This window comes from Poecile atricapillus, chromosome 6 (assembly GCF_030490865.1).
Source record: "Poecile atricapillus isolate bPoeAtr1 chromosome 6, bPoeAtr1.hap1, whole genome shotgun sequence".
Lineage (NCBI taxonomy): Eukaryota > Metazoa > Chordata > Aves > Passeriformes > Paridae > Poecile > Poecile atricapillus.
This window is the reverse complement of record NC_081254.1, coordinates 9,916,268-9,943,728: the sequence shown is the minus strand read 5'-3', so window position 1 is coordinate 9,943,728 and position 27,461 is coordinate 9,916,268. Positions and strand designations below refer to the sequence as shown.

Below are 27,461 nucleotides of genomic sequence, written 5' to 3'. Positions count from 1 at the left end.
TAGTGTGGCTCTGGGCAATGCATACAGCAGCTTAAATAATGCCAGTATTTGCTGGGGACTGGTTTTCTACTTTTCTTTCATAGATTCCAAGCTGATAATAAGGCCTGTTACAAAAAGAGACATTACTGATTTTTTAAAAATATCTTGCCAGAGTGAATATAATACAGTGGTTACAGCTCCAGTGAGCAGCAAATGCTGAGACAGGCTGGAAGTGATGCAGGTATGAGAATGATAAGCAATACAAAAGTCTAAGAGTAAGATTGCTGCCCTTCAGTGATAAAGTCTTCTTCCAAATGAGATACACAGAGCTCAAAATCTAAGTACCAGTTCAGGGATTCTTATCCAGGATTCTCCACCTTTGACCAAACAGTATCTTACACAGCTCTGGATAAGGTACAATGATCCTCTTATCTACCACACACCTGCAGACAAAATAAAAATTCAATGACCCCTGATAGAACAGCAGAAGCAGGGTTTGGGACATAGTGACCTCCTGTGACTTTTAAAGGCACAGTTCCACTACATCTTGAAATTTAGTAAGGGAACATCAAAAACTAGAAAAAAATATTTTAAATGTAATTTTCCACTCATTCTGACAGCAGTAAAAAGAATATTCTGAATCACTCTCATGTTGCACTTGTGTTGCATTGACTACATTTTTTTTCTCTAATCAAAGATTTCATAGTAGTTGCTGCAATTAAATCTTTGTAGAGAGATTCTCTGAGGAGTATTTCCATGGACTTTAAACAATTCAGCAAAATGAAGACTTGCACTATTTGAATTCTTGGCTTGCTGGGACTATAACAAATACCAGAAAAGACACAGAAAAAGGGTCACATGACTTTCTCTCCCATGACAGCCATTTCTGTTCACTTATGTCATCTCATTTTGCAGTACTGAAGATGTCCTGGTTCTGGATTTACCTTCCTCTCCATCTTCTCACAGCAACTTCTCTGTGCCATTCTATAAAAGCACCCACCACCAGTTCCCAACAGAGCTTCAAGACCAATCTCTTCAGTTTCTACCACTCCCTGATACTTGCAGATGGTAAGGAAACTACAATTCACCTGCTGAAGGATATACCCAAAAGGTAAGAGCTTGTAAGCCACTCCTGTTCTCGGGTACTTCCCCGTGTCACTGGACACTGCGCACTACCAGGCTAAGCCAAGAATCCCTGTGTGCCTGCAGGGCTCTATCAGTGCACACTGAAATGCCAGAAGAATGCACCACTCCTCACACGTCATTACACTGCCCAGAATCTGGAATGGACCTCTGAGATGGAGTTTAGATTCCTACACACATTTCAGCAGCTCTCTGCTGTGTTTGTCAGAGCAGCAGCAGAATTGATACAGGATGGGTGGGCTCCAGCAGCAAACAGCTGTGTCACTAACAGCCCAGCTTCAGGTCTGCAGAGACAGCAGCCATCCTACATCTATGGTGAAACACAAACATTTTACCCAGCAGATTAACTATCCCAAAAATCAATAAAAAATCTGCACAGATATCTTATCAATAAAACTTCTGCCACTGTGCTGCACACTAAAAGTATTTTTGCTGAATGGCACTACAAGTTGCTAAGATCAAAAGTGCTTTGCATGTGGAAATTCCACATTCTTCACCTTTCCAAAATATCTACAAAGTCTTCTGCCATACCTTGATATCTAGGTGATTAGCTATCAACTGGTACTGCATCTGGGTACCAAAGATCAATCTGCTTGTTTGGGAAGAGATGCACTTTGGACAGAGACCAGCAAATACAGATTTTGACATATAGCCAAATGGTCATGGAGCAGAGGGTGAGCCAGACTGCTCAGTCTTCATGTGCATTGCACAGAAAAACTGGAACATGGCACATGTTATATAATGTGACCATGCTCACAAAAACATAACTAGGGGCTCTCCTAGTTAAAGGACAAGGGGTATTGAAATCTCAAAGAAAAGGGAATTCTTCTATGCTCTTGCAGCATAACACTAAGATTGCAGTTAGGAAGCAGTTTAGTGTGATCAGGAAGGTTCTTTTGAACCCCAGCCATCCCAGCAGGAAGACAAGTGATGACAAGTTTTGGCTGAGAGTAAAAGACTCAAGAATGTGGAACTGGTTCCAGTGAAGCTTCACTCTGGCCTAGTAGCCATACCCTGAAAGTAATCCAGACCTCTAGGCTGACAGGATCTATCCATAATGACTAGGCTTCTCTCACTGGTGAACAACAAAAAACCCTTGGATTGCCAATTGCCTTGGCTTAAGTGCAGAGTGAGCACCCAAATCCAAACTTTTCTATGGCCAAGCCCAAACATTATACAGTCTGTATAAAAACAACAGAAATAAACAGAGCAAGACAGGAGGTTGGGCTTTTTCAAGGCAGGAATCAAAACCTGACCAAAGAGACTGATGTCCCTTTGTGGTACATAGAAGCCTCTGACACAAAGGCAATCAAGGTAGGACTGGCAACAGGTGGTTATGGAGAAGGCTGTCAGCTAAATCATATACTTCATCCAAAATAACCAGCTAAGGATGTTCAACCAGTAACCATGTTCAGCTGAAGTGTGGAAAAAAACTCAGAGGGGAAAATATTGCCTTAATATTTTAGAAAATACATGTGGATTAAAAAAAATGACCCCAAAGTGTGTTTTCTTCCTACAGCTGAAGACTGCAGAAGGCTGCAGACACTCATCATCCCTTTGTGTGGATGCACCTCAGAGAACAGTTATTTCTACCCAGAGCAAAGTGACACACATCAGAACGGCTGATTACAAAGAGTTTTGGGAAAATTTGAATTCCCAGATACATTCCCTCTATTTCTATTCACATTTACAGGTACTACTTTGTTTTGGAAGAGGGCAGGGTCCTTGCCCCTTTCTCAATAACAGTGACGCCCTGTGATGTTCCCATTGAATGGAGCATACTTGTGTACAAGTCTCCACCAGGAAAAGCAACACCAGGTAAGGCCTTCAGTCTGCCTAAGCAGAGGCAAAGGAAATAAAAGTTACTCATAAATAACTGTGTTATAGGAAATTTCCCACAAACCTAAACATTTTGTGGTCTCTCCTTTAAGTTGCCAGGGATTGATCCAGTCTCCATGGATAAAACATGGAAACCCATCAGATCTTGCCTTCAACACAAATAAATTAAGGATTAGATATGAAAATGTTTAAATCTAAGGTTAATGTTTGTACAGATTGTCCAGGCCGCACAAAGAGACCAACTGCATAAACTCTTGGTACTGGATTGAATTTCCCTATGTTGCCTCAGTTATTTTTCTGTGGCTTATGTTACTTGAGACAACAGTTTGCTCCCCACACGAAGCAGAGAAGATCTAACCATTTATTCTTGCCACTTCTACCATGGCAGTGGGTACTAAACTGCCTTTACCCTAAAAGGAAATTCCTTTCTCTTGCATGATTTTTTGAATTAATTTTTCAAACTAAAAATCTAAAAGCTGCCATTAACAAGTTATTACCTGTCAAGCAGGTACACCTGACAGAGGAGTTCAAATTACACTCCTTTGAATTGATAAGTTTTCCCTCTTCATGAGACAATGGCCTAAAACTAATCCAAAGGAAAAAAATCCTACCATAGAAATAGTAAGTCTCCTTAAAGTAAAGTACCCTAAGAGACACCAAATAGAAGAAAAAAATTGTAGGGGCATCAGTCATGATATAAGCCAAGCTTTTGCAAGTTGTGGTTTCATAATTATAGTATTTTTGAAAACATAATTCTACAGCTGCACTGCTAAAATAAAAGCTTCTCAAATTTTATTTTAATAAATTGCCAGTAGCAACATAGTTTTAGTAAAACATATTTTTACTTATAATTGCTGCTTTCAAGAAGAACATATAATGTTCCCTAACAGTAAAACTTGTATGAAGTGCTTTATTTCACATCTTTTGAAACAGAAGTTACAAGTCCGCTTTTTGCCTGCAGGTGACCATGATACACAAGAGATCTCCAAATCTCAGAAGGCTTCAAGCATGGTGTCCACTATCTTCAACTACAAGGGAAATTCTGTAGAGACTTACATGGGAATGTCTTCCCATTCTGCCCTTTACCTGCTCGAGTTCTTATCCACTGAACGAGACACACACATTACCGTGTACTTAACAACTGACACCACGTCTGGGCACCTCTACCCAGAGCTTCCGATGGATCCACGCATAGATGTCATTGCCATCGGCCATACAACAGTGACTCTGGCCTGGAAACACAGCCCTTCTGTCTTGCAGCACAGGGAAAGCATCCAGTACTGTCTCCTAGTTAATGAAAAGCACAACTATAAGAGCTTGTGTGCTGCTGAGACAGCCATCAGATCCTCTGGAATGAAGCTGCCCCCCACACTAGCTCTGTCCCTCTCTCCATACCTTCTTGAGCCGCAGCAGGTGATGATATTGTCCAACAGCGAACTGAGCATCATCAACAAAGTGAGCAGTGGGGAAGTCAGGCAGGTGTGCATGGGCACCAAGAACACTTACACAGTGCCCAATCTCAGCCCCAGCACTCAGTATTACTTTGATGTTTTTATTGTCAATCTCCTTACGAATGCCAGCGCTGCATACACCGGGACATTCGCCAGAACCCTAGAAGAACCTGAACCCAAGGTGACAGAGCTGAAAGATGGCAAAGTGATTCATGTGGTCCTGGATGGGAAAAAGCAGAAATTGTACAGTCTGCAGTACCAGGCGAGGCACAAGAAAATCCATTTCACCTTTCAGTTGTGTCAGGGCCAAATACGGGTTCACATAGCAAGAAATGGCAGAACAGTGGCATCAGAAAATCTCTCTGGGCTGAGGTATTTCTCCCTGAAGGGAAAGCCACTAGACATCTATTTGGTGCAGCTGAGGTCCACAGAGGAATCTAACTCTTCTGTGAAGGTACAGGCATCCCCCCATTTCCACAAGCCCTTATTCCCACTTCTTCCAGAGAGCTTAAAAATCAAATCCTTCAGTAAACTGAGAACGTGCAGGTCTGTGACCATCGCCTGGCTGGGAACACAAGAGGAGAGCAAGTACTGTGTGTATAGAAAAAGGATTGAAGAGGATCAGATCTGGAGGGAACTGCAGAGTGCAGACAGGTGCTCTGGGCCTGAATCTCGGCACAAATCAGAGAAAGTGCTGTGCAAGTACTTCTATGATCTAAACCTCCAGCGAGCCGTCACCACAGAGACCATCAAAGGGCTGGAGGCAGGGACACTCTACTTGTTTGATGTTTATCTCTTTGGGCCATCTGGCATCCCTGTCAGGTATCACAGCAAAGTTGTGAAGACTAGGAAAAAATGTTGAAGGTTTTTAGGGGAAGTTTTGAAGTGAGTGAATGAAGATTATTATCAAAATCTACACCAATCCAAGTCAAAATCCCTGCAGTTTGAGCTAACAAATTCAACAAAAACAAAAATTTAAAGCCATAAAATGCTACAGCAAAGCACACCTTGGATGATTACACTTCTCTCTCGTGTAAGGTGGGGTGCTTTTTTTTCTTTCCCTATCTCATTCAAACATTAAAAACAGAGCTGTGAAACAAACTCATCCACATGGAAATAAAATAGGCCAAGAGCACTAATGAGAAATAGATTGGTTACCTAAAATGCTTCTGAAATACAGCGTAGAAGTGGTGGGGAAATACTTCACACAAGTAATTTTCAAGTCCCAGAGAGTTTTCCGCTTTCCCTAACTCATGCAGCTAATGAGGAACTGAGAGACCCCACAAATCAGACTGCTCTTGAGAAACAGATTCCTCACTGCTTGAAGAAGAAAGGAGACAAAAAGAAATTGAAAAAGCAGTGGAACTGATGTATAGCTCCACACACTGAGTAAAGCAGGCTGCACTACATCTTCCCCTATTACCTGCGTGCTTGCTTGGTTTCATGCCTACAGACAAACTGTGTTTGGTTAGAAACAGACAAAATTCCAGCCAGTAACTGGCTCTGGATCTGGCTTTTCTGGGGAGTGTACAAATACACTGCTGTGCTACTGCCCATGGAGGAAAGCAGCAACTGAAAAATCTTGCCATGGAAATATTCATCACCTCTAGCCTCTGATGTCAAGCCCGTGTCTATGACTCTGACCCCTGACTGTAGTATATTCATTCTTTGCATCCTTAAGCCAGCCTATATCAATGACTATATTGCTTTGAGAAAAATTAAGTGTGGTTTTCCTACTAAATATCATGGAATGAAAATATTTGTAGTAAAAATTCTGACAAACCTCTTGGTTGTCTTGTTTCCTTAATTGCCTTCCATATATGACATGAGACAGTGTAAAAAGAAAAAGAAAATTAAGCCTTCATAAACTCCCTCAGGTTCATCTTCAATTATCAGTAGAAGGTATTTTGCATTTTGCAGGCTCTTGGCAGGCCTGGAATTTACATATAAAGAGATACAATAGCTTCAATAACTCAGAGGTTGCCAGAGAAATCTTGCCTGTAGTAATTCTTTTTCCCCTACAATTACACTAAACACATACATAAATGATTAAATCCATTATTTTGTACTTGAGTCATTCTCTTGCAATTCAGGGTCATCGAAGTCCCAGTTTACTCTGAGCAATTATTACATCCAGGCGTGTTTGGAGGCCCTTGGTAAGGAGCGAATCAGTCCCATGTGCAGGCCAAGGGTTTTGTTTCCTGCTCCAAAGGCTCTCAGCCCTGAGCACCCTGTCCAGGGCACACTGAGACTGCTCAGCCCCAGATGAGGGGCTCAGGCCTCCCCAGGGATCAGCTGCAATATCTGGGCTTGGCTGGGCTTCACATTCCTGCAGGCGCTGTTCTGGACTGAGCAGTGCCACGGCAGGAGCCACGTGCTCTGCAGCCTCCTGTCCACACTCCACAGGCCTTTTGGCTAATTACAGGGGCTGGCAGCTGCTCTGCCTTTCCAAGGCAGGCCCTCGCTTCATTTGCCTCCTGCCAAAAATAGTCTGAGCTCAGAGAGCAACAGAGGTCATCTTCACTTGGAAATCTCAATGTTTTCTGCCTTCCTGCTCAGTTTCAGGCATTTATATTGTGGATGAATTTCACTTAGATGCCCTACAACTGACTATAATTACAACCATAATTATAATAGAGGAAGAACAGGAAGATCTGTCTAACTGCAGATACAATATATTCTTAATCCCCTGACCTCAGACCATCAGAACATTAACCCTTGCTTTTGCCCTCTATACAGAAATGCCACAAAAAAGTCCCTTGGAAGAAGACACATTGGCACTTTGACCACTACCAGTGTTCCTACTAAAGCAGGTTTTTGCAACAGAACTGGCCTTGGGCTTCTCAGTAATATCTTGGTTTAGGGCTGTAGTCAAGAGGCATGAGGAAGGGATAGAAGGAGAGCCTGAAAGAGAGCAGAGAGCTGAGCAGTCAAAGGTGGCACAGAAGCAAAGGCTTGGTGTTGCACCAAGGTGACTGACAGTTAAGAACCTGTAAGGAAGGAGTTCAGGTTTGGAGGACAGCAGCTATTTCAGAGGGACTTGGAAAAGAGTCAGGAAATTCTCCCCATATTCACCAGCTCCACTTTACTCCTCCTCTCCCTGGCCATTGCTCCATGAAGAGGACCGGCTGAGGCAGAGCCCAGTGGGAAGCTCTGAAGAACACAGCTTACTGGTCCTGCAGCCCAGGCTGGGAGCCAAGCAGGACAGTGACCACTGGTGCTGCTGGGAGGGCTGATGCCAGTCCCTCATTCACAGGAGGAGCTTTCTCCCACACACACTGGACCTTCCATCAGCCAAGGCCCCTGCGCTCAGGAGAGAACTCAGCTGTACAGAGGAACATGCTGTTCTGTCAAAACCTATCACCTCTGACACAAGCAGAGCAGTACCTGCCCTCCAGGTAGCAGCCCACTTTGCTCATGTGCACAGCCAGACATGCTCTGCAATAGAGCCCAGGAGCAGCAGGGAAAATTCCTCTCCACTGATCTTTCCACTGTGATTGTGCCTGTGTGCACCAGGCTGCAAACCTGTATTCAGTTCACTCACACCCAGACCCTGCTCCTGAGGTGGCCTCCAAGAGCACTGGTTTAAGCTGGGTCTCAGTGCTGACTGCTGTCCTGGAAGTTTCAAAGGTTTATCCACAACAAAACAGAAGGTGCTGCATTACACCCTTGGTGCTCTTCCCACTCCTACGTAGGCAGCTGCTTATGAGCACAGCTCCCCATCTTCAGCACTAACAAGTCCTTTTCTTTCAAAGCTCTTTGGCATCTTTCCTCTTCCCCTCCTTCCTAGTTGACTAGTCCTGGCCTACTAAGCTATTTCTGACCATAAGCATTTCCCAAGCCACCTCTTTTCTTGTTTTTACACTTTCTGCAGTCCTTCCTGCTCAATTCTTTAGAGAGGCTCAATGCCTTCAGTTCAGCCCATCCTAAGCTGTCATCAGCTCTTCCCATGTGCTTCCCGTTCCTGCTGAATCTGAGTCACTTCAGAAGCACAAACAAATCTTTTCATGGAGAACATTTTAGAGAAATGTTTTGGTCTTGTGGATCATTTAAAATAAGTCATCAACATTATTATCAGGCCGAAGTATTTTCCCTGGAGTTCAGTAGTGGGTCCCAGGTTTTCTGTGTAGTTCTAGCTAAAGTATCTCAAGTCCTGTCACAGCTGAAATCAAAGGCCATACATCTCTTCCCAGTAATTTTACAGAATTGCTGTCACTGCTATGACACCCCCTGCACATGGGAAGTGAGGGTCAGAGTACCAAAAACAGAGAAGGCAAATAAGAGAAAACAGATTCAACTCCACATCCTATTTCCCAGTGGGCTCAGCCTCACAAATTGAAACTTGAACTGGCAAAATGAAGTGCTGGTATGTGAAACAGTGAAATAATAGAGCATGGGCCTAAGTTTACCATTGTGTGTTGCTGTTTGCCACAAACCAGAACAATGAGGGACTCTTCAGCATCTTTGTATGTATGAAGCATCTTCAGCGTCCACATGTGTGAAGCCTTTCAGTGCTTCCTACAACTGCTACCAATAGAAACTTTGAAACGTGACCCAAGTCAGTAACAACTGCTTGTTTAATTTATACACATTGAAAGATATTGCTGTCTAAAACCAGTGTAGAGGTTTCAGACACTGGGTTCATGGACTAACGGCATTTATGAGTTAAATATTAACTGACAGCAAAAATAATCTATATTACCATTTATTTCTTCTTTCCCATATATAACAGCTCATTTATTCATTCCCTGTTACTTTGAGTTTGCTAATAAATTTAAATATCCTTCTAAGTGGACCTGGTAGTTTAATAAATTGTTCCTTATCTGCCCACATTCAGGGATGCATTCTCAGCTTTTAAAAAAATAAATAGCTCAATTTCTTCTTTGTATCTTGCAATTTCTTTTTCTGACTGATGCTTTCTCACTTGGAAGAGAGAATCATCCTTCTAGCTTAAACAACATGTTAAAATATTCTTCCTAGTTTGGCCTGTGGTGCTGAGGTGAAATCCTGCTTGTTATTTGCTTTGAAAGACACAGAGCTGAAGTGTTGGTTTGCATGCACACACATCACCCCTGTTTTGGGCTTCCTTACTATTCCCTGTTGGGTTTTGTGGGTTAAAAATTTATGAACCATGGACACTGCAGTTAAACATCCTGGCCACATGCAGCTTTGCACAAGGCATAAAGTCGCATATTGAAAATCAAACAGTATTGGCACTGACAGCAAGTACAGACCAGTGACCCCAAAATGCCAAAGGCTTTCAGGGTGTGTTAGAGCAGCTGAAGCTCTCTGGCATTTAGAGAAAAATGGATGACTAGGCAGCTGATTAGTCATTCAGCAAAATAACCAACCCAGGCAAAACAAAATAGATGGTGGCTTTGGGGGAAGAAGGTGAACAAGCGATGTGTGGCTGCTCATCAGTGTCACCTCTTCTGCATGTGCAGGACTGAGAAATCAATGACAGGTCAGTACGCTTCTCTTGCACAACAACAGGGATTTCCTGGACAAGTCTGCCAAGGAATGTTAAACAACAGCATTGTGAAAAAAGCAGATCAGTTTAGCAGAAGAGGCAAACAACGAGTGTGTCTCACTGCTGCAATGCATTCCTCTGGGCAGGAACGCGCTCCAGCTGAAAGCTGCCCAGCAGGGCGGGCTGTGGCTCCGGCAGCCCCTGCCAGGCGGTACCCGGAGCACCCTGCTGCTGGTACCCGGAGCATCCTGCTGCTGGTACCCGGAGCACCCTGCTGCTCATACCCGGAGCACCCTGCTGCTGGTACCCGGAGCATCCTGCTGCTGGTACCCGGAGCACCCTGCTGCTGGTACCCGGAGCACCCTGCTGCTGGTACCCGGAGCACCCTGCTGCTGGTACCCGGAGCATCCTGCTGCTGGTACCCGGAGCATCCTGCTGCTGGTACCCGGAGCACCCTGCTGCTGGTACCCGGAGCACCCTGCTGCTGGTACCCGGAGCATCCCGCTGCTGGTACCCGGAGCATCCTGCTGCCACCAGAACTGACAACACCAGAGGGCACTCGCAGTCTGCAGGAGGAGCATAACGGGTGCTTGATAAGGCTTATCAGGAACAAGTATTTCAGCAAATTCAACAAGTCAGGCATCTTTCTGATAAGATTATTAGAAGGAACAGTTAGAAGAAAAATCCAAAGAGCTCACATTTTGTTTTCTTTTAGTCTTTTAAGTCTTCCAAGTTTGAGGGATTTTTGTTAAAGTGTGTAAAACCTGACAGACAAGGGATAGTAAGAAATAGGGACTTGTTGAAAGGACCAAAATACCAGTGCTCCCTCTGCCTCTGAGACGTTCAATCGATCACTAATGGGGCTAAAGCTTGTATAAAACAGAAATAATGTGGTACTGAGGACAGACAGAGATTTTATGATGTTCAGGTGGGGAGTCTTATTTCAGGCACGATTTGCTCAGCAAGTTCCTATCCCAAGCACCCCATCTCTTCTCCTGTAGTGCCCTTGCACTGAGGGAGATTCTCTGGAGTATTACTTCCCTGACTCACCAACGTTTAGAGGCTTACCTCTCACTGGTGCTGAATGTCCCACCTATACTCTGGGATACAGGAAACAGACTGCAGTTTGTCAGGGTCTTGTTTTTTGGGGAATTTGGTCACTGACCTTGTAGCCTCTATGAGAGACTAAGGATTTGCTTACAGGAGCCATCCCAGAAAAAACTGCAGCCCCGGACCTAAACTGCTTTGACAAGTTCTCTGAAATTCTGCCTCTCCACTGTACATTTACAAAAGCAGGTGGACAAGGACAGGGCTGACAGCAGGAGGGGACCAAGGAAGTAAGAGCCAGCAATGCTGGTTTTTTTTTGCAGGTGTTGGTATCAGTGACACAAGAGGAGCTTTGAGAAGGTGGTCCAGAAGCTCAGATTCAAACTTTCAGACTCCCATGGTAATTTGCTCTGAAAGCAAAACTCAGTAGATGACCTCCAGGGGCCAGGGTAAAAGCAGAAGAAAACCATGAAGAATCTGAAAGTAATGAGGCAAAATTTTAATTTCTTAGAAGCTTCTGAAGAAATGAAGAGCCAAACCTGGAAACCCATTTTCCATCCAGCTCCCATTTTTATAAGACAAGACAGGAAGCCTATTTGCCTGGACTGATTTCTCTGGAATGACATTCATTTTCAGAAGGGTTCTGCAGGAGCCTTGATAAGGACTGTCAGTGGGATACATCAGTCCTGGCCCTTCCCAAAGCATTTTTCAGGCACCAGCACCATGGTGGTAACTGATACCAACAATTTTTTCATTCTCCTTCCAGCAGCAAGAAGATTATATTTGATTTAGCTTCACTACTGATTAATTTCTGTCTCCAGGGTTCTCTGCCAGCATATAAACCCACTAAGCCCCCAGTATTCCTTTAGCCTGTGACTCATAGGAGAACTCAGCATGCAGGGCATTTTCTGCCCCAAGACTATGATCCTAAGGAAGTACTCAATCTGAGTCTCCCTTAGAGGCCTCTGCAAATAACCACACACAGTCCACTGTCAAGGTAATGTTCTGTTAGACCTGGATCTCACATCTAATATATCTGCTACATGAAAAATACCACAAAACCAAAACAGGGCCTCAAAGCAAATAGCCAAAATCCAGCTGCCCTGCTTTTAATTTTCCTCTGGGACATATAGCTCAAAATCAGCTCAGAAACACCCAAAGTGGTACTACCCAGCACAGTTGAGGTGGTACTGGTGTTAAGAAAATCTTCAGTTTTAAAGACAAGAAATACCAGTGCTGGATCCCACACTTTTTGTGGAGGCAGGTGATGGTTTTAAAGAGATTAAATGCAGCTCCATTCTGAGTTTAGGGAATTATCTGTCTTACCCAAGGCTGCAAACACAACCAGAGAGTTAGAGCAGAACTGTTGCTATTGATTGCAGTGCTGACAAGTGCTCATCTCCTAAGGCTTCACCCACTGAACCCCCATAATTAGAGAGTTAATTCCTTTTTTCCTTTCTCCATTCCTGATATACAGAAAGTGATCCTAAACATGAGCTCCTTGGCTTAACAGTATCTCAGTGTCATGACTTGGGGCCAGGTTCATGATTTTCAAGCATTTGGAGTTGACAGTTACTTATGACTGGGGCTTATGTGCTGCAGATCATGAGGGATCATGAAAGCAAGAACAGCTTGCTTACAGTGACAAGCAGGAAGGATCAAGATGCTTTCTGTACTGTGCTGGAAAGTTTTTAATTGAATTATTTGGCCTTCTTTCATCTAGAAGAATCCTAGCCAAAGAGGGAGCCAATATTAAGCACTACAGTCATTGACAAGTGCCTTTGAGGACAAGAGCCATCCACCCACAGAAAAGGATTCTTTTCTTTATCTACAACTCAAGGAAGGAAACAATTTTATTACTGGGTTCTCCTAAAAAAACCAAAACAACAAACTTCTATTCAAGCAGTTAGTTTCATATGTAGGCCAAACCCTCTGGTTTTGTAACATGGTACAGTCCTCAAAGCCAGATTTTCAAAAACAGAGTGCCAGTTTCTCAACTCAGACTGAGAACCCACAAATTGGCCAGACCATCAGCAGTGCTTTGCACATATTATCTCCTATTGCGACAAAATCTTTTCAAATCTGCCTGTAACTCAATGAAACCACAACAGTTACATCTGCAAACAATTTGGCCCACAATATTTTCCTCCCTAGTCATGCTTATGCAAAGGGAAAAAATGCCGCTTTTATAGTGACTACTTCATCCACGTTATTCACATGTACTAATGCCCAATAGCAATAGCATTCTTTTCCAGAGCCCCCAGGAGAAAGCAGAAAGGTGTTCTAGTTTATTCTTCCTAAAAAAGAGAACTTCCACAAAGAAGCAGTCAACTCTAACTCCAACTATTCTAAATACAACTATTCTATACCTAAGCAGCAGAACAATTCACTTTGAAATGAAACTTCTCCAAAAAGCAGTATCAGAACTCTTACTCATGCAAATGTTTTTTGTTTGCAAGGGTGGTTGTTCTTGAAGAAAGGACCCAACAATGGAATTGAAAGGTGGTTCAGAACTGCAAGTGTGGTGCTAGAAAGGATATTGGATTAGAAATCTGCAGCTCACATTGTGTTGGGCACAGACAGTTCTAACTAGAATAACTGACAATTACGTTATTCAATAGCCTTTTGGTTCTCAGAAATTGGCAGCAAACCTAATATTTCAGCTATTTGGCTAAAACTGTTCCTTGTCTCTTGGGTATTGCTGTTTATTTGCCTCATCTCTATTAATTCCATCTAAACCAGGTATTCAGAAAATGTGTGATAGCAGAATTGATCAGTCAAAACATACCGAACATTCCTTTCCAGCAGATTGCGAAATAGTTCATTTAAGTAGTTCTTTTGCAACATTCTTTGGCTACACTGTCCCTCCCACCAGCTTCTTATAAGAATCATAGAATTACATCTATTATTGCCCCACTACAGTTTCTTTCCCTACTGACTTGAGACAAATTATCACAGAGTATTCTGAGTTGGAAAAGTCCCACAAGGATCATCAAAGCCCAGCCCTTAAGTGAATGGATCATACAGAGATTGAATACACAGCCTTGGCATCATTAGCACCGGGCTCAAACCAACTGAGCTAAGCATTCACATGCATTTTTACTTTATTTAGAGCAGGAAGCTACTTCTCCCCTAACAGAACAAACAGTTCCCCACCCACTCCAAGAAAAGAATGTAAACTGTCATAGCAAGGCCCCAGTGGCATCCAAAGGTAAAACTGTGTGCTCACTTCCCATCCTGCTGCTAGAGCATATTTAAAGGTTGGAAATAAAAAGATAATGGAAAGACCAAATCTTAAAATGGAAACTAGAAAGCAGCCTACAGTCAGGAAGGAGCCAGATCCATGTGTCTTAAAGGTTACTTTGGGCAGGTAAAGAGACTGGCTTTCTGCACCCTGCCTGCCCTGTGGGGTGTGCTCACTGCAGTCATCCGTAACACTCAGGGGCTATGAAGGATGAAAAAATGAGGGGCACTGTTCACATCTATCCTTACTGCATTTCCCACAGTCAGAGAGGCATCTCTCCATTTCCTGGAAATTGCAGCATTGTGGCAAGAATACAGAAAAAAAAAAAATAAACACATACTTATATCACAAATCTGAATGTTGTATTCCCAGTAGAATAAGGGTGAACAGCATTTGACTTTTAGGAAATTATGGGTTACTGTCAGAACACAGCTTTGATTTAAGTTCTAGTTGGTTTGGTTCAGGCTTGTGTCCAAACCTTTTAAAAAACAGTTCAGTTAGAATAGTTAAAGGAAGTACTACAGGGTTTACTGTATTTTTTCCTTTAGCAGTGAAATACTTTGACTGGAAGCAATTAGGATCAAGAGCCTTTTTTTTATTCCGTGCATCTTCGGGCCACAGCACTGATCCCGATGGGTCTAAGTGCAGCAATAAACCTGGTGGGCACCCATTGTTTATTCTCACTCAGAGTAAGTGGACAGTTTTACCATTAGGTGGCACCAGAGAATATTTGAACGTTCCAATGGAAGGACCATTGGAACTGGGATCTGGGACAGTCTAAAGCAGATGTAACCACGTAATTAAATATAGTCCTCTTTGCTATGCATATGAGCTCTTTAATTACTTGCTACAAGGGATACACAGTTCATCAGAATGCAAGCTGCAGCTACAAACATGATTTATTAGCAAATGGTTTTTAATCACACATGAGAAGTATTTAAGATGAAATTGCCATACAGTTGGATTTAACTGAGATGAGTGGCTTTGTAGGGTTTTATTTGTCTTACTGAAAAGAAAACTATATTTCTGCCCAGACAATTCCAAATGTGAGCTGTTAAAAAAGACCCTTTCAAGAGTCTCTCTGTGTATCTGGTACAGTTCCAGCCAGGTCTATGAATAATTTACCAGCTAATGAGCTCTTTTCTGTTTATGAAATAATACTCTTAAGAATAATAAAGCAGGACATAAGCAGTAGCCATATGTTTCTTCTCAAGTTCTAGCCAGACAAATGACCTGAAAATTGCTGTTGCAAGAACTTCTAAAGCATATGGCTAAGTACAGGGAATTTGTTAACTTCTTGTGTCAGATCCAAGAGTTTCCAATTATCAACAAAAGATGGCATACCAACCCAATTACTCCTGATATATTCCAGTCAAAGACAAATTCCAAGTAACCATAGCTGTGTGGGTGTATGTGGTTTGAAATAACAGGAATCACTGCAAATTTAGTGTAAATAAAAAAAGTAGACCCACAGATCACATCCAGACAAATGTGTCCCAGTGTGCTGAATGTACTTTCAACAGGAAGCAGGAATTTTTAGGCAACCTACCAACACTGATTTCAAGCCACCATAAACTATTAGAGGTACATTTACTTTCCAGCACTACAGAAAACTCCAGCAACAGCTTATTTCATTTGTTAGAGAGGAAAAGAAATACATCTTTCTTACATAACAAAACAAAAAGTCTACCAAATAGTTGACAATTTATTTTAAAATTATTAATTGTAGATTGCTTTTTAAGACAACATCCTCATCCAGCTGGATAAACACCAGGACACTTGTACATTATGCATATTTCTGATATATCTGACTAAGCAACTGAGTCCAGTGCCATGTTCTTACTCACAGGAATCCTTAGCCCCAAACTCCAGGACACAATGTGTTTTCATACCATGCCTGAGCCATAGAATCTCCAACCATTCTACTTGACAGAAAGATGGAAAAGAAATTATATGTTCATAACAATGGACCACAAATCATAAAACCTCTAAGCGAAAGACATAAGGATCCCATTTGTACACTAAACAGTATTTCATATTTATACTAAAACTTATTACATCATCTTGAGAGCCGTATAAACTGTCAGGGATTATTCCCACTGTACTGGGTCAGTGTGTCAATCCAGGTCAACAACCACATATCCTTCACTAAGTTAAGAATGTTTCTGAGTTAATTCTTTTTAATCACACATCTTGCCAGGAAGACAGAGGTTCACAGGTCATTTCATGCTGCATTTTTTTGAATTCAGCATGCTGACAGTCACTGCTTAGGTCCTTTATTATTTAGCTTCCAGCAGCTGTGACTGTTCAAGGTTTATGACGTGGGTGGTAATAAACATACAAAATGCCAGTTATCCATGGAGAAGCCAATGACTGGGATGCTTTCCTCTTGGTCAGCCACAACCCTGCAGGCACTTCTCACACCTAGGTCCCCTTGGGCTGAGTTGCTCAATCCAGAGCAGATTTCATTCACTACACTACAGACCTCTGGCTTCCTCTAGGGGAAGTAAAGCCTCAGGAGAGGCCGCTGGAGAATCCCTAACTGGCCACTGGCTGAGCAAAAAAACCTGAAAGAAATCATGACACTGGTGAAGGGAGAGTAAAAAGCCCTGCAAAGCCTGAGAACCACCTCCTCTTCCTTGGGATCTCCAGCCAGACAAGTTGATCTTGAGAGAGACTGGTGCATTCCAACAAAAGAAAGCAAAATCTATGGAAAATGATCCCCAAATACTTAGAACAGACTAAACATTAAAATAACTGCATGGGTAAAAGATGTTTAATAGTCTAGAAATGCAATCTTTTCCAAATGGCTCATGTTTCACTTACATGAAACTGAAAAAAAATCACCAATTTAACTAATCCTTCCTTTATTATACTGCCTTTAAGAGTAGTACCTGAGATATAAGCGTAAAAATGGACTTTAAAAAAAACCAAAACAGAACCCTGATCTAATTAATGCATCTTAAGAAAAAAAACCAAAAGGTGAAAAACCACATTTATACGTGCCTAAATTTCTGCAACTATAGTAGAAAGATCCCCCAAAAACCCAAAAAGTCGTTCTGAAACTTGTTCTGTTCATCCTATCTGAGTGTACATGACTGATGCATGTCTCCCAAACACAAGATTAGAACTAAACTGTTGTTCCTTATCATAGCAAATAATACCTGGGACTGTTCATAGGGATTTCCAATATTAACTCACCTGTAAACCAAAGAAAACATTTTCTCATAGCTCAGGAATCACAGTGCCACGGCAGCTCATTGCCGAGACCCAGGAATGCTGCCTGTGAAACTTAACCTGGTGTGAGTACATGGAAGCTTTTCAATGATTAGCTATTGTTTTATCAGCTCCATGACAGAAAAAGGGGAGTTTTCACCAGAATGGTAATGGCATCTAACTGGCTATGCTGCCTCAAAGCCAGAATAAATATTAGTAGGCAACAGGGTTTTCTTAAGTGTCCTTCTACAACTTTTTCCTACTAAACTGTGAGAAAAGTATTCAAAACCTTGTGCCCCCAATTAAAGCACCTACTTTTAAGTAGGCAAAAATCTACTTTCCAAAACACTTCCCCATTGCATGTATGTTCCACTTGTCAAGCTTTGTCTCTTTCAGGCTTGTCTATAACAGTCAAATATAAATTTTTATCTCCTCATGCCATATTGTTGGGGATCATGCTTTCCCCTGAAGTGCATTGTTTTACCCACCATAGTTGGAAGTACCATTCCAGCAATCCTTCCAGCAAGAATTAAGCAGACACATGAATACAGTCAATTAAGCCTATTGATTTTGGTGATTTTGTTTGTGCACATGAATCCAGGTTTAAGCACCACAGTGAACAATGCCTTTCTTTATCATCTCATGCACTGTCCACAACCATCCAGCTATCTTCATATCAAGGTGTGCATAAACAATCAAATTCAAAGCAGCCTGAGCTACTTCAGAACAGTTGTGTCCATGGTTTTGTGGTATTAGCCAAACATTGATGCTGTGGTACCACAGGGCGCCTATCTATCCCTAGGTATCTGAATCCTGCTTTCCCTCCCCTCCTGAGGGACAGGACACTGCAGGTGTGTCTCTTGACCACTACATTCTGCAACGGGACTCAAGAAGTCTGCTCTCTATGTCAGTGGTCAGCATCACTGCAGTAGTTGTTCATCCACTGGGGAAGGATTGTCTGTTGTACAGTATTTTTGTCTTTTTTGTCAATATACAATGATTGTGTACCTTTCATCTTCTTTCACCTCAAGTCCTGTATGCCCTTTGCCACCCCAGCACTGTGCAGTTTGTTACAGAAAATGGGTTCAGGAAAGCTACAGATTCATTAAGGGAGTATCATTTGGAATACAGCACCTGTACAGCATCCCTTGGACTGCAATATTCTCAGTTACACCTCAAAACTGAGAATCTTCACCTCCCTGCTCTTACATCACTCTGCAAAAACGACAATGCTCTTCCCTAACTCCAGCAGCTTCTTCTCAGGCATGATGGCTGTGTGGAAGTGCACTGCTCTTGTCAGCTGAAATCCCTGCTGCACCTGTTTGGATTGATTTAGCTCAATGGTCTCAGCCAATGGTTTTGTACTGGATTCAAAAGATGCATTTAAAATATCCTGACAGAGTCAGATACTCTGATACACTCGGCCCATTTCAGCATAAAATGCAAAACATTCTTGGAGCAAAATGTGCAAAACTCCCACAACTATTTAAGTTAATAATTAAAAGGCCTTCCCCTAGGGTTAAGCAAGTCAAGTTAGTTATTCATCTTATTTAAGGTGCACATACTAGGACCAAAAAGGAAGATCGTTGGATGATTTTGCATTTCATCCATGCAGGGTTGTGTATTATAACCACATACAGAAGTGTGATACATGCTTCCAGAGAAGTACAATATTGCTCCAGACTTTGGCACTGGTGACAGAGTGCAGCAAGCCACATACCTTAAAGACACCCAGGCCCCTCAGGTTGCTCTAGAGGCCATATGTGTATACCTGCCACTGCTCTGGTGACTGCCCCAGCTTCAACAGTATGGCATTCACACAGAATGAAGGCAAGCTGTACATACAACAGTGCATTTACAAAGTTACTTGCACTTCATACCTCCTGTATACCTTCTACCTATATGGACTTGTGACTGGTAGTCACAGCTATTTGTCCAAACAATGCTTAAAAAAAAGCAAATTTACTTTAACCCCAATGTTCCTAGCTTTGTCAAAAGACCAAGCCGTAGGAGAAGGTAACACCCTGTCCACATAACTGCTACAGTAACTGACCACCCTAAAGGTGATCATGTTCTGAATAAAATCCATTCAGGACTGGGGACTATCCTGTGCCCACTACCTCTCTCCTGTCATCAGCTGACCACTCTTTTAGAAAAAGGAAAAAGAAAGGCTCAGAGTCAGACAGCCCTGCTATCTTGGCCTGCTGGAGAGTGTGCTGAAGGCAACGCAAATTATTCCAGAAAACACCATTAAAATAAGTGCTTAACCTTGGAAATAAATACTATATCACAGCATAAGTTCTTCAGATGATTCTAAAATATCATAGAACCTTCTGAAATTTCTGGCCTTTCTTTACTTTTTGTAGCCTATCCATGCAGTAAGACAGAGTGCATTCCTACATAATTAGTCTTACTAATAAATGCATTTAGAGGTACCTTTTTTTAAAAAAGGGTGTATAAACATTTGCCCAAAAACTAACAAAGCACAGGATTTTTTTTGACAGCAGCTCCTTAAAAATTAGCATACTAGAATTTTGAGACTCAGGTATTTATTAATTAAACAGAAACACGTGCTTCATGGCATTATCAAAGAGCATGCATTACACTGAGATCCCTGGATCAAATCTGTACTTGCTTGGTCTGCAAAGTCATTTACTCCAATGTGTCTGTGTGAAAACATCCAAGAGCAAAATGTATTCCTACATGTCCACTGGAGTTCTTGGACATCTATAGTCACTAACCTGACAAAACACTATTACAGACTTGTTTTAGGAATGCTATTCAGTCATTTCAGTGCTTCCTGTCTCTGCCTCTGTGGGCTAGTAAACTTGACTTGAACAGTTTGGTTATATTAACCTAGCTTTCCTTGCCATTACTATGATATTTTTCTTTCTTGTGAGTACTGTGAGTCATTTCCTTAAATCTTTGCTGGTTTGGCTACAGTCTTCAGGATAGTAGGAACTGCCAATGCTCCTCTTCTGCTCCTGGTTTTAATTGTGCTGTGTGCAAGAGCCATTTCTTTATTAGAATAGATTTATCTGTTTAGTTGAAATAATTACATTTTTATCTAATGCAAATCATTCAAGTTCAGTTATTGACATAAGCCTCTACATCACAACTTCTTCAAAGCCATACAAGGCTCCAGTTGTAGAGGATCTGAGCCCAGTGTTTTTTGACTATTCTGATAAAACCCCTGCAGATGAGCAGTTGCTTTCCAAGTCTTTAGAAACACAGTCATACCACTCTATTCTTTCATACCTCCATTTCAACAGAATAAATAGAATACACCTGATTGTATAAAGTCTAATGATGCATTCTAATGCTTGAATTACAATTGAATACTCCTGTGGGTATTCTTCAGCCTTGGGCAGAGGAAAGCACATACACAAAAATGTATGTTAAAGACCCATCCAGGGAGCCCCCATAGCAACAAGAGACAAGACAGGGAGCCATCTATCTACAACACAGGACCAACATCCAACCAAGGCAGAGACAGAACACCAGGCTGAGACCCAGGGAAGCTAAAACCAGGAGTAGGTGCGCTGGGCCAAGCCTAAATGGAGCTCCTGCACCCATGGGGAGAGGGTGTGGGTGGGGCCCCAGTCCAGCTGGGGCTGATCAGGGCAGTTAAATCCTGTTAGAGCCCTGGCACTGTAGGAGAGAGGCTTCCCAGGGTTCAAGGATGAGTAGTGGTGAGAAATAAAAACAAACCATCTTCTAAGTGCTAAATATATCCAGGTGCTTTTTACAGAATAGTGACACACCAAGTGTAAGCAATTTTATAGTAATGAAGTCACTTATTAAACTTGTCTGAAAGAAACAAAACAAAACAAATCTTCAAATCCTATTTTTTGTTCAGTTTCTGATGGATACCCCAAGGCTAATCTCAGCAGCTTTACTACTGAAGGGGAAGGGCATTAATTACTTGTATATAATTAATTATATACAATAGTAAAGCCTTGAGTGACTGAAGGAACCTCTGCAGTGTAAAGGAGATGTTTTCTTAGTTGAGGAACTACTTAAATAATTGAGTAAATCTTATCTGCTGAGACAAACAGAAGAACAGATTTTTTGAAATACATCATTGTTAAATGCAGCATTTTAGCTATGCAGGATGCTAAGAAAAATCTACACTACATAATAGCAAAAAAAAAAAACCAAAATACTACTAATAAAGAAGGTTGATCCATTTGGAACCTGAACCAGCAAACACTTTTACTTATCTGTAATTTTATTTACATTAGTTTAGGGAGACAGAGAAAAATGGCTTCAGTATATATTTAGTTTAAATTGAAGCATTAACTCCTCTCACTTGTAAACTTATATCACAGTTTAGTTCAGATACCCTCTCCTTCAATAAAACCACTTTTTCCTGTTTGACACTTTATGAGTGCAATAGAAAGAACAAAAAACACCTAAAAATCACCTGTGATGATTACAGTGTAAAGATGCAAGTTTCAAAACAGTAATATTTTTTCTTAATCCAGGAGAGCTTTTTTCCAGTGGCTTTTAAGGAAGAGAGAGAACATTTTGTGTTCTTAATTAAGGAAAGAACATGGTTATCAAGTTCAGGATTTAAGTTAGAAACCAACTTTTCCTTATTTATAGATTTGTAATGCAGGTCCTTTGACAGCAATGTGGGATGTTGCCTAACATGACAAGGAGATTGCCAGTGCAGGATTATTGCTCTCATTCTTTTTGGTTCCTTAGAGTGCCATATTCTATTCTAATTAATGCTTTTATTCATTAATTATTCTCCTTACAAATTAGGCAATTTCAATTTTCTTTTTCTAATTGGTAATACTTAAATCTCTCTTTATAGTATTTTATGATTAGATTTAGAATGTGAATGATGACTTTGCTTCTGAGAACCAAAACAGACAGGTTTCTCTCCTGCCAGAAAGCACCCGTGCCATTTCCAAGAGTGAAAATTCCTGGACTTCTGAGCCTTGTACATTTGTTTCTAATTCTCCTAACATTTCAGAAAAGACAAGGTTCACATAATCCATCTGTTGAAAAATCTTCCAGAGATTAAGATGTTTAAAACTGAGTGGCTCTAATAAATAACAGTGTATATATAAGGTTATACAGCACATTGAATGTTACCAAATGTTAACACCTCGTGTGTGATCAGTCAGATTTTTGAGCTGAGATCCAATGGTTTTCTGTCAAGTTCACCAAGGATGTATTTATTTCCCTGCTCATTCTCACAACCATTAATGGCTCTCTGTAAAATCCTTTGGTGATGGCTGAGGTACCGGAAAATCAAAAAAGGTCAAATATGATGACTGTCTGTGTAAAAGGCAGGAAAGGAACCAATAAATTCTAGACTAATCAGTTTAACTTCTTCTCCCAGAAATATTCAGGAGTAAAGAAAGTAGTTGGAACAGGTAATTGGAACAGGTAACCTAATAACAAGAGTTATCCACAACAAGTGTAACTATGACAAGAATAAATCCTACTAGACTAATGTGCTACTGTAACAAACCAGGAATGTCTGCAGACAGGGGAGCAGCAGCAGAAGCCATAACTCAAGACTTCAGCAGAGTTTAAATACTATTTCCTGTAACATTCCCATAAATATAGCAAAAGTTGTTAATGACATAAAAATACGTAATAAGCATCCTCACACAGGACTGTTGTGACCATTAGGATGGAAGGATGTACCAAAACAGACAGATATTCTGTCCTGGGCCATATCTGTTCTGTGTTTCATTGATGATTCTATGAGAAAACTGAAAGTATGCTTCTGAGGGGTGTAAAAACTGAAGCTGCAGAAGTACAGCATTAGTGCAAATAGATGTCAAAAAAACAGGAACACAATATTTGAGAAAAAAAATACCAGGATTAAATTCATTTGGGACAAGACCAGGAGACTATGCTGAGCAACAGTATTCAACACCAAAGAACAATTAGCTGGACAAATGATATTTTCAGAAAAAGACCTGGGGGTTACAGTACATCAACACAAACCAGCAATGCCATGCAGACAGGATAAGCCCTGCATAAAAATGAATAATCAGGAGTACAGGTTGTGAGGCAGCCGGTAGCATCATGCAGTTCTGTCCAGCACTAGTGAGGCCTCAGCTGGGGTACTCTCCCCAGTTTTGTGCTTGTATTTCAAGAAGAATGTAGCTTACTATGGAAACAGTTTGTTGCAGACCAACAAGAAATGCAACCTCTGAGAATGAGCTGAAAGACTTAGGAATATCTCCCTTAATGAAGGTAACTCTTAAAGATTAATCAATAAAAGTATTCAGCACCAAAATCTGATAGAAAGAAATAATTCATTCAATGTGTCCATGGTGGAGTGGACAAAAACTAATAGCTTTAGGTTGCAGAAAGAATAATTCAAGTTATTTATTAAAGGGAGAAAATACTTCTGGATGGTAAGTGAAGTACAGTAATTTCCTGGATAGGTCATGAAGACCTCATCATTAGAAATTGTAAAGGAGTGAATAAAGAAATATCTATCAGGAATGAACTCAGCATAGTTAGGAGATGAACAAGATAACCTCTTAGTGATATCTTTCAAACTTGGTTAGAAAAACAATTTATCTGGGGAATTTCTAGGGATGGAAAAGTTTGTGTAACAGCTGTGGAAGACGTTTTATTTATTTCCTGGTGGGTACACAGTACTTTATAAAACAGTAGGCCACATTATATTATTCTGAAAAATTTAAGTTAATGAGGCTCATTTGGGGAATATGGCATAACATTTTTGCAATATATTAGGAATGGTAAAGTGATGGCACAGACTTCAGCTTTAGTTGCAAAAGAGAGCATTTTTTATTCTTCCAGATCTTCTTTTTCTAGACAGTTCCAAGAAGGTCTGAAAAGGTAAAGCTTTCATTGGTCATCAAACCAACACATCACTATCATTGGATAGTTAGTACCAACACCACTCGACTGTTTCTTACAAGTAAACAACAGGGAGACAAACAACACCTGCAAGTTTGTTTTCCTTCTCTAAGGACTGTTTGGATTCTTCCTTATGATTTCTCAGGCCATGCTTTCTCAAGCCAGTGTGAGAAAGTTATGTGGCTTAGTTTCACACAGACGCTGTGCTACCTGCCTGATTTCTCACATTCAGCATCCATACAACATAGTGAAAGACAAAACATTGTAGGCTCTTATCGCTCTGTTGGGAACGGTGAGAAGAATGGCACAGACTTCTTGTGAGTTGAACAGGAGAGTTCCTACTCTTAAGGTTTATTACCTCAGATCTTCTTTTATATACCGATATGTGAAAGTACAGAAAGGTAAAACTCTTTTTGGTTAGTAAACTAACACATCACCACCATTGGTCAGTGGGGTACACCATCCCTCAACCTTCTCTTGCAAGAAAACAAGAAACTGACAAACAGCACCTGCAAGGCTGTCTTCTGTCTCTGAGGATTGTTTTAATTCCTCCTTAGGATTTCCCAGGCCACTTTCTCAGGGGAGACTGAGAAAGTTATGTGGCCTGCTATTCCACAGGCACTGTGCTCCCTGCTTCATAGTTAGCATCCATAGGCTCTTACTTCTGCAAAATAGTGAATGCAATAAAGCCTTTCAAAACATCACCAGCTTTAATTTTCACCAGCAATAAACCTCTCTCAAATAACACAGCCCAAATTTAGCACTCTTTCCAGAAAAGCATTTCTAGATACTACAGATGATGAAAGAATCTGTGTGCTACCTTCTCTTTCCCCACCCTCACTTTGCAGCTTTCCAAACGCCCTTTTTGCACCCACCACAGGGAACTACAGAAAAGAGCACTTTGCTTCATCGTGGTGCTGTGAAGTAGAGAAACTTGAGCTCAAGAACAATAAATAAATGCAAGCTCTGCAATACAGACTGTGCTCTGTATTAACAGTAAGTTACACTGTCTTACTCTTCCGTTTATATTTAACTTCTATCTCCTGGGCCCGTGGAGTGCAGACACACCCAGCCATCACCTCCTTGCACTGGGAGCTGCCCTCTGCATGGTGACTCTCACTTCTCATCCCCAGGGCCAAGTGCAGACCCACACCCCTCCCAGGAGAGATCCTGCACCACTCTTGGTCTGGGGACTTGGTGCAGTCCCAAACAGGTGGGATTTAGTACAGGAGATCACCCAGGTTATGAAGTTGCTTTAAATTCCAGGATCCATTTCACCCCAAGGAATATGGACACTGCACAGAGGCTGAGTGTGACAATAAAACATTCTCCTGTTCAGTTATGCTTCTTCTGGGGTTTGTAGATGTCGTGTGTGTGTGTGTGAGGTGAGGGAAAGAGACCAGGATGAAAAACGGAGGCAGAGAATGTAGGAAAATAGACATGGTACACCAGAATGAGAAAGATCCTGTTATTCTTTCCTTTGATCAAGCTATTGGCCCCAGAAAAAATGGCCAACGTAAATTGTATATGCCAAAGTCAACTTCAGCTGATGTTCTTTCTAGCCATTTGATCTTGTATCTGACAAATTCCGCCCATTTCCCCAATTTTATCCACATGTAAAATTATGCAGCCATTAAAAATGTGTTCTTCTACTTAGTTCTAGTTTTCTGTGTAACAGGCATTTTATTCTTCCCCTGCAATATACTAGGAAAATAAAATGTAATTTATTCAATTGAAGTGGTAGAGTACTGAATTTAACTACCAATAATAACGCCTATTCACTGTATCCTTTTAAAAGCATTTATATAGATTTAAATAGGAAATCAGAGAGTTTACTTCTCATTTTTTAATCTAAAAGCACATTAAGAAAGAGTTCTTTTCAGTGAACTAAACTGTGGACAAAATTATTTTTTAAGAGGTCTTTGATTGATTATATTATTTTTATGGCTGCTGAAAAAAAGATTACTTCTGGGTTCAACTAACTGTTGAGAAAGAAGGTTTCTGTGGCTGTATTGCAGGAATGGATAAAACTCAAAGAAAGGGACCTTCTGGATGTCCTGCACTGAGAATCTCTGACTGTAAATCTCACTAATTTATGAGTGGAAAATACCCAAATAATAGTTTTGCTCTGAGGAGCTAAGCACCTGTAGGTGTTGTGGATTGTAACTGGTGCTGTCAACACTCATAACTTGTGAATATTTGGATTGTGCAACTCCCAGGTCCTGGCATCTAGAGGACACACAACTCCAGCTGCTGTTGGTCTGGGGCGAGGCAGCACACTTCGCTGAATTTCAAGTTGGTTTGAGAAGGACAATGTTCACTTTCCCACTTTCCCATCTGCCAAAAAAAAAAAAAAAAAAAAAAAAAAGAAAAAAAAAAAAAGGTGCTTGATGACTGTAAACTTCTCAACTGAGAAGGACAAGACTTTCAGTCTTTGCCCTTCACACCTATAGTGAGATCACACTACAAGAAAATATTAAGAGAAAGGGAGATTTCACTGTTTTCAAGACCTACATTCATATTTTGTTCTATTGTTTTTGACTTTAGACACTTTATTTCCTGGGGCCAGGGAAAGTATCAAAGGACCTCGTGAGCAGCGTGTTGCCTGCAAGCTGCTGCCTACCATCCACAGAGGCTGAAAATGCCTCACTCCATGCACAATGTTTGGTGATTTGGACAGTCCCGCTTGGGCAGCGATGGGTCTCCCGGGCAGCATCTGGCTGCAGGAACAGCAAAATGCCACCACTGCCGCCAGGCAGCTCATGCTGATGTTTCCTCTACACCACCGCGTGCTTCTGGGCTCAAACTGCTTGCAAAGTGGTATGAAATGTGCCACTGTACATCCAGCTGGGATTCTGTGCGTGGATGAACACCCAGCTGAGGGTGCTGGATAAACACCAGCAGGTGAGGAATGAGTAACCCAGTCTCTTGCGGTGCAGCACAAGGCACTTCTCCATCGCGAAGCTTCGTGCAGCGAGACGTCCGAGCGGGGAGGCAGGGCCCGCCCCGGCGGGAGGGGATGTGCCAGCCCCGGCACGGCTCAGGACATGCGGCGAAGGCTGGTCCCTGCCTCCCACACCGGCGTGACTCGGGATCGGCCCTGGGCACGGTGCCTCGCCCGCCCGTCCCGTGTGTCGCCCGGCACCGCACGGTCGCTGCGGACGCGCTCACGGGGTCGGGGTGTCGGGATCCCGGCTGACAGGGTGACCCC

General features: G+C 41.7%; 1 protein-coding gene across 1 annotated transcript; it reads left to right on the top strand.

The window, feature by feature from the left end:
* The first annotated feature begins 902 nt into the window (after nucleotides 1-902).
* LOC131580576 (protein NDNF-like) lies at nucleotides 903-5,274 on the top strand. Its single transcript, XM_058841944.1, has 3 exons — nucleotides 903-1,090; nucleotides 2,816-2,940; nucleotides 3,923-5,274. The coding sequence occupies exons 1-3, from the start codon at nucleotides 903-905 to the stop codon at nucleotides 5,272-5,274; spliced, it is 1,665 nt and encodes a 554-aa protein (XP_058697927.1).
* Nucleotides 5,275-27,461: the final 22,187 nt, after the last annotated feature.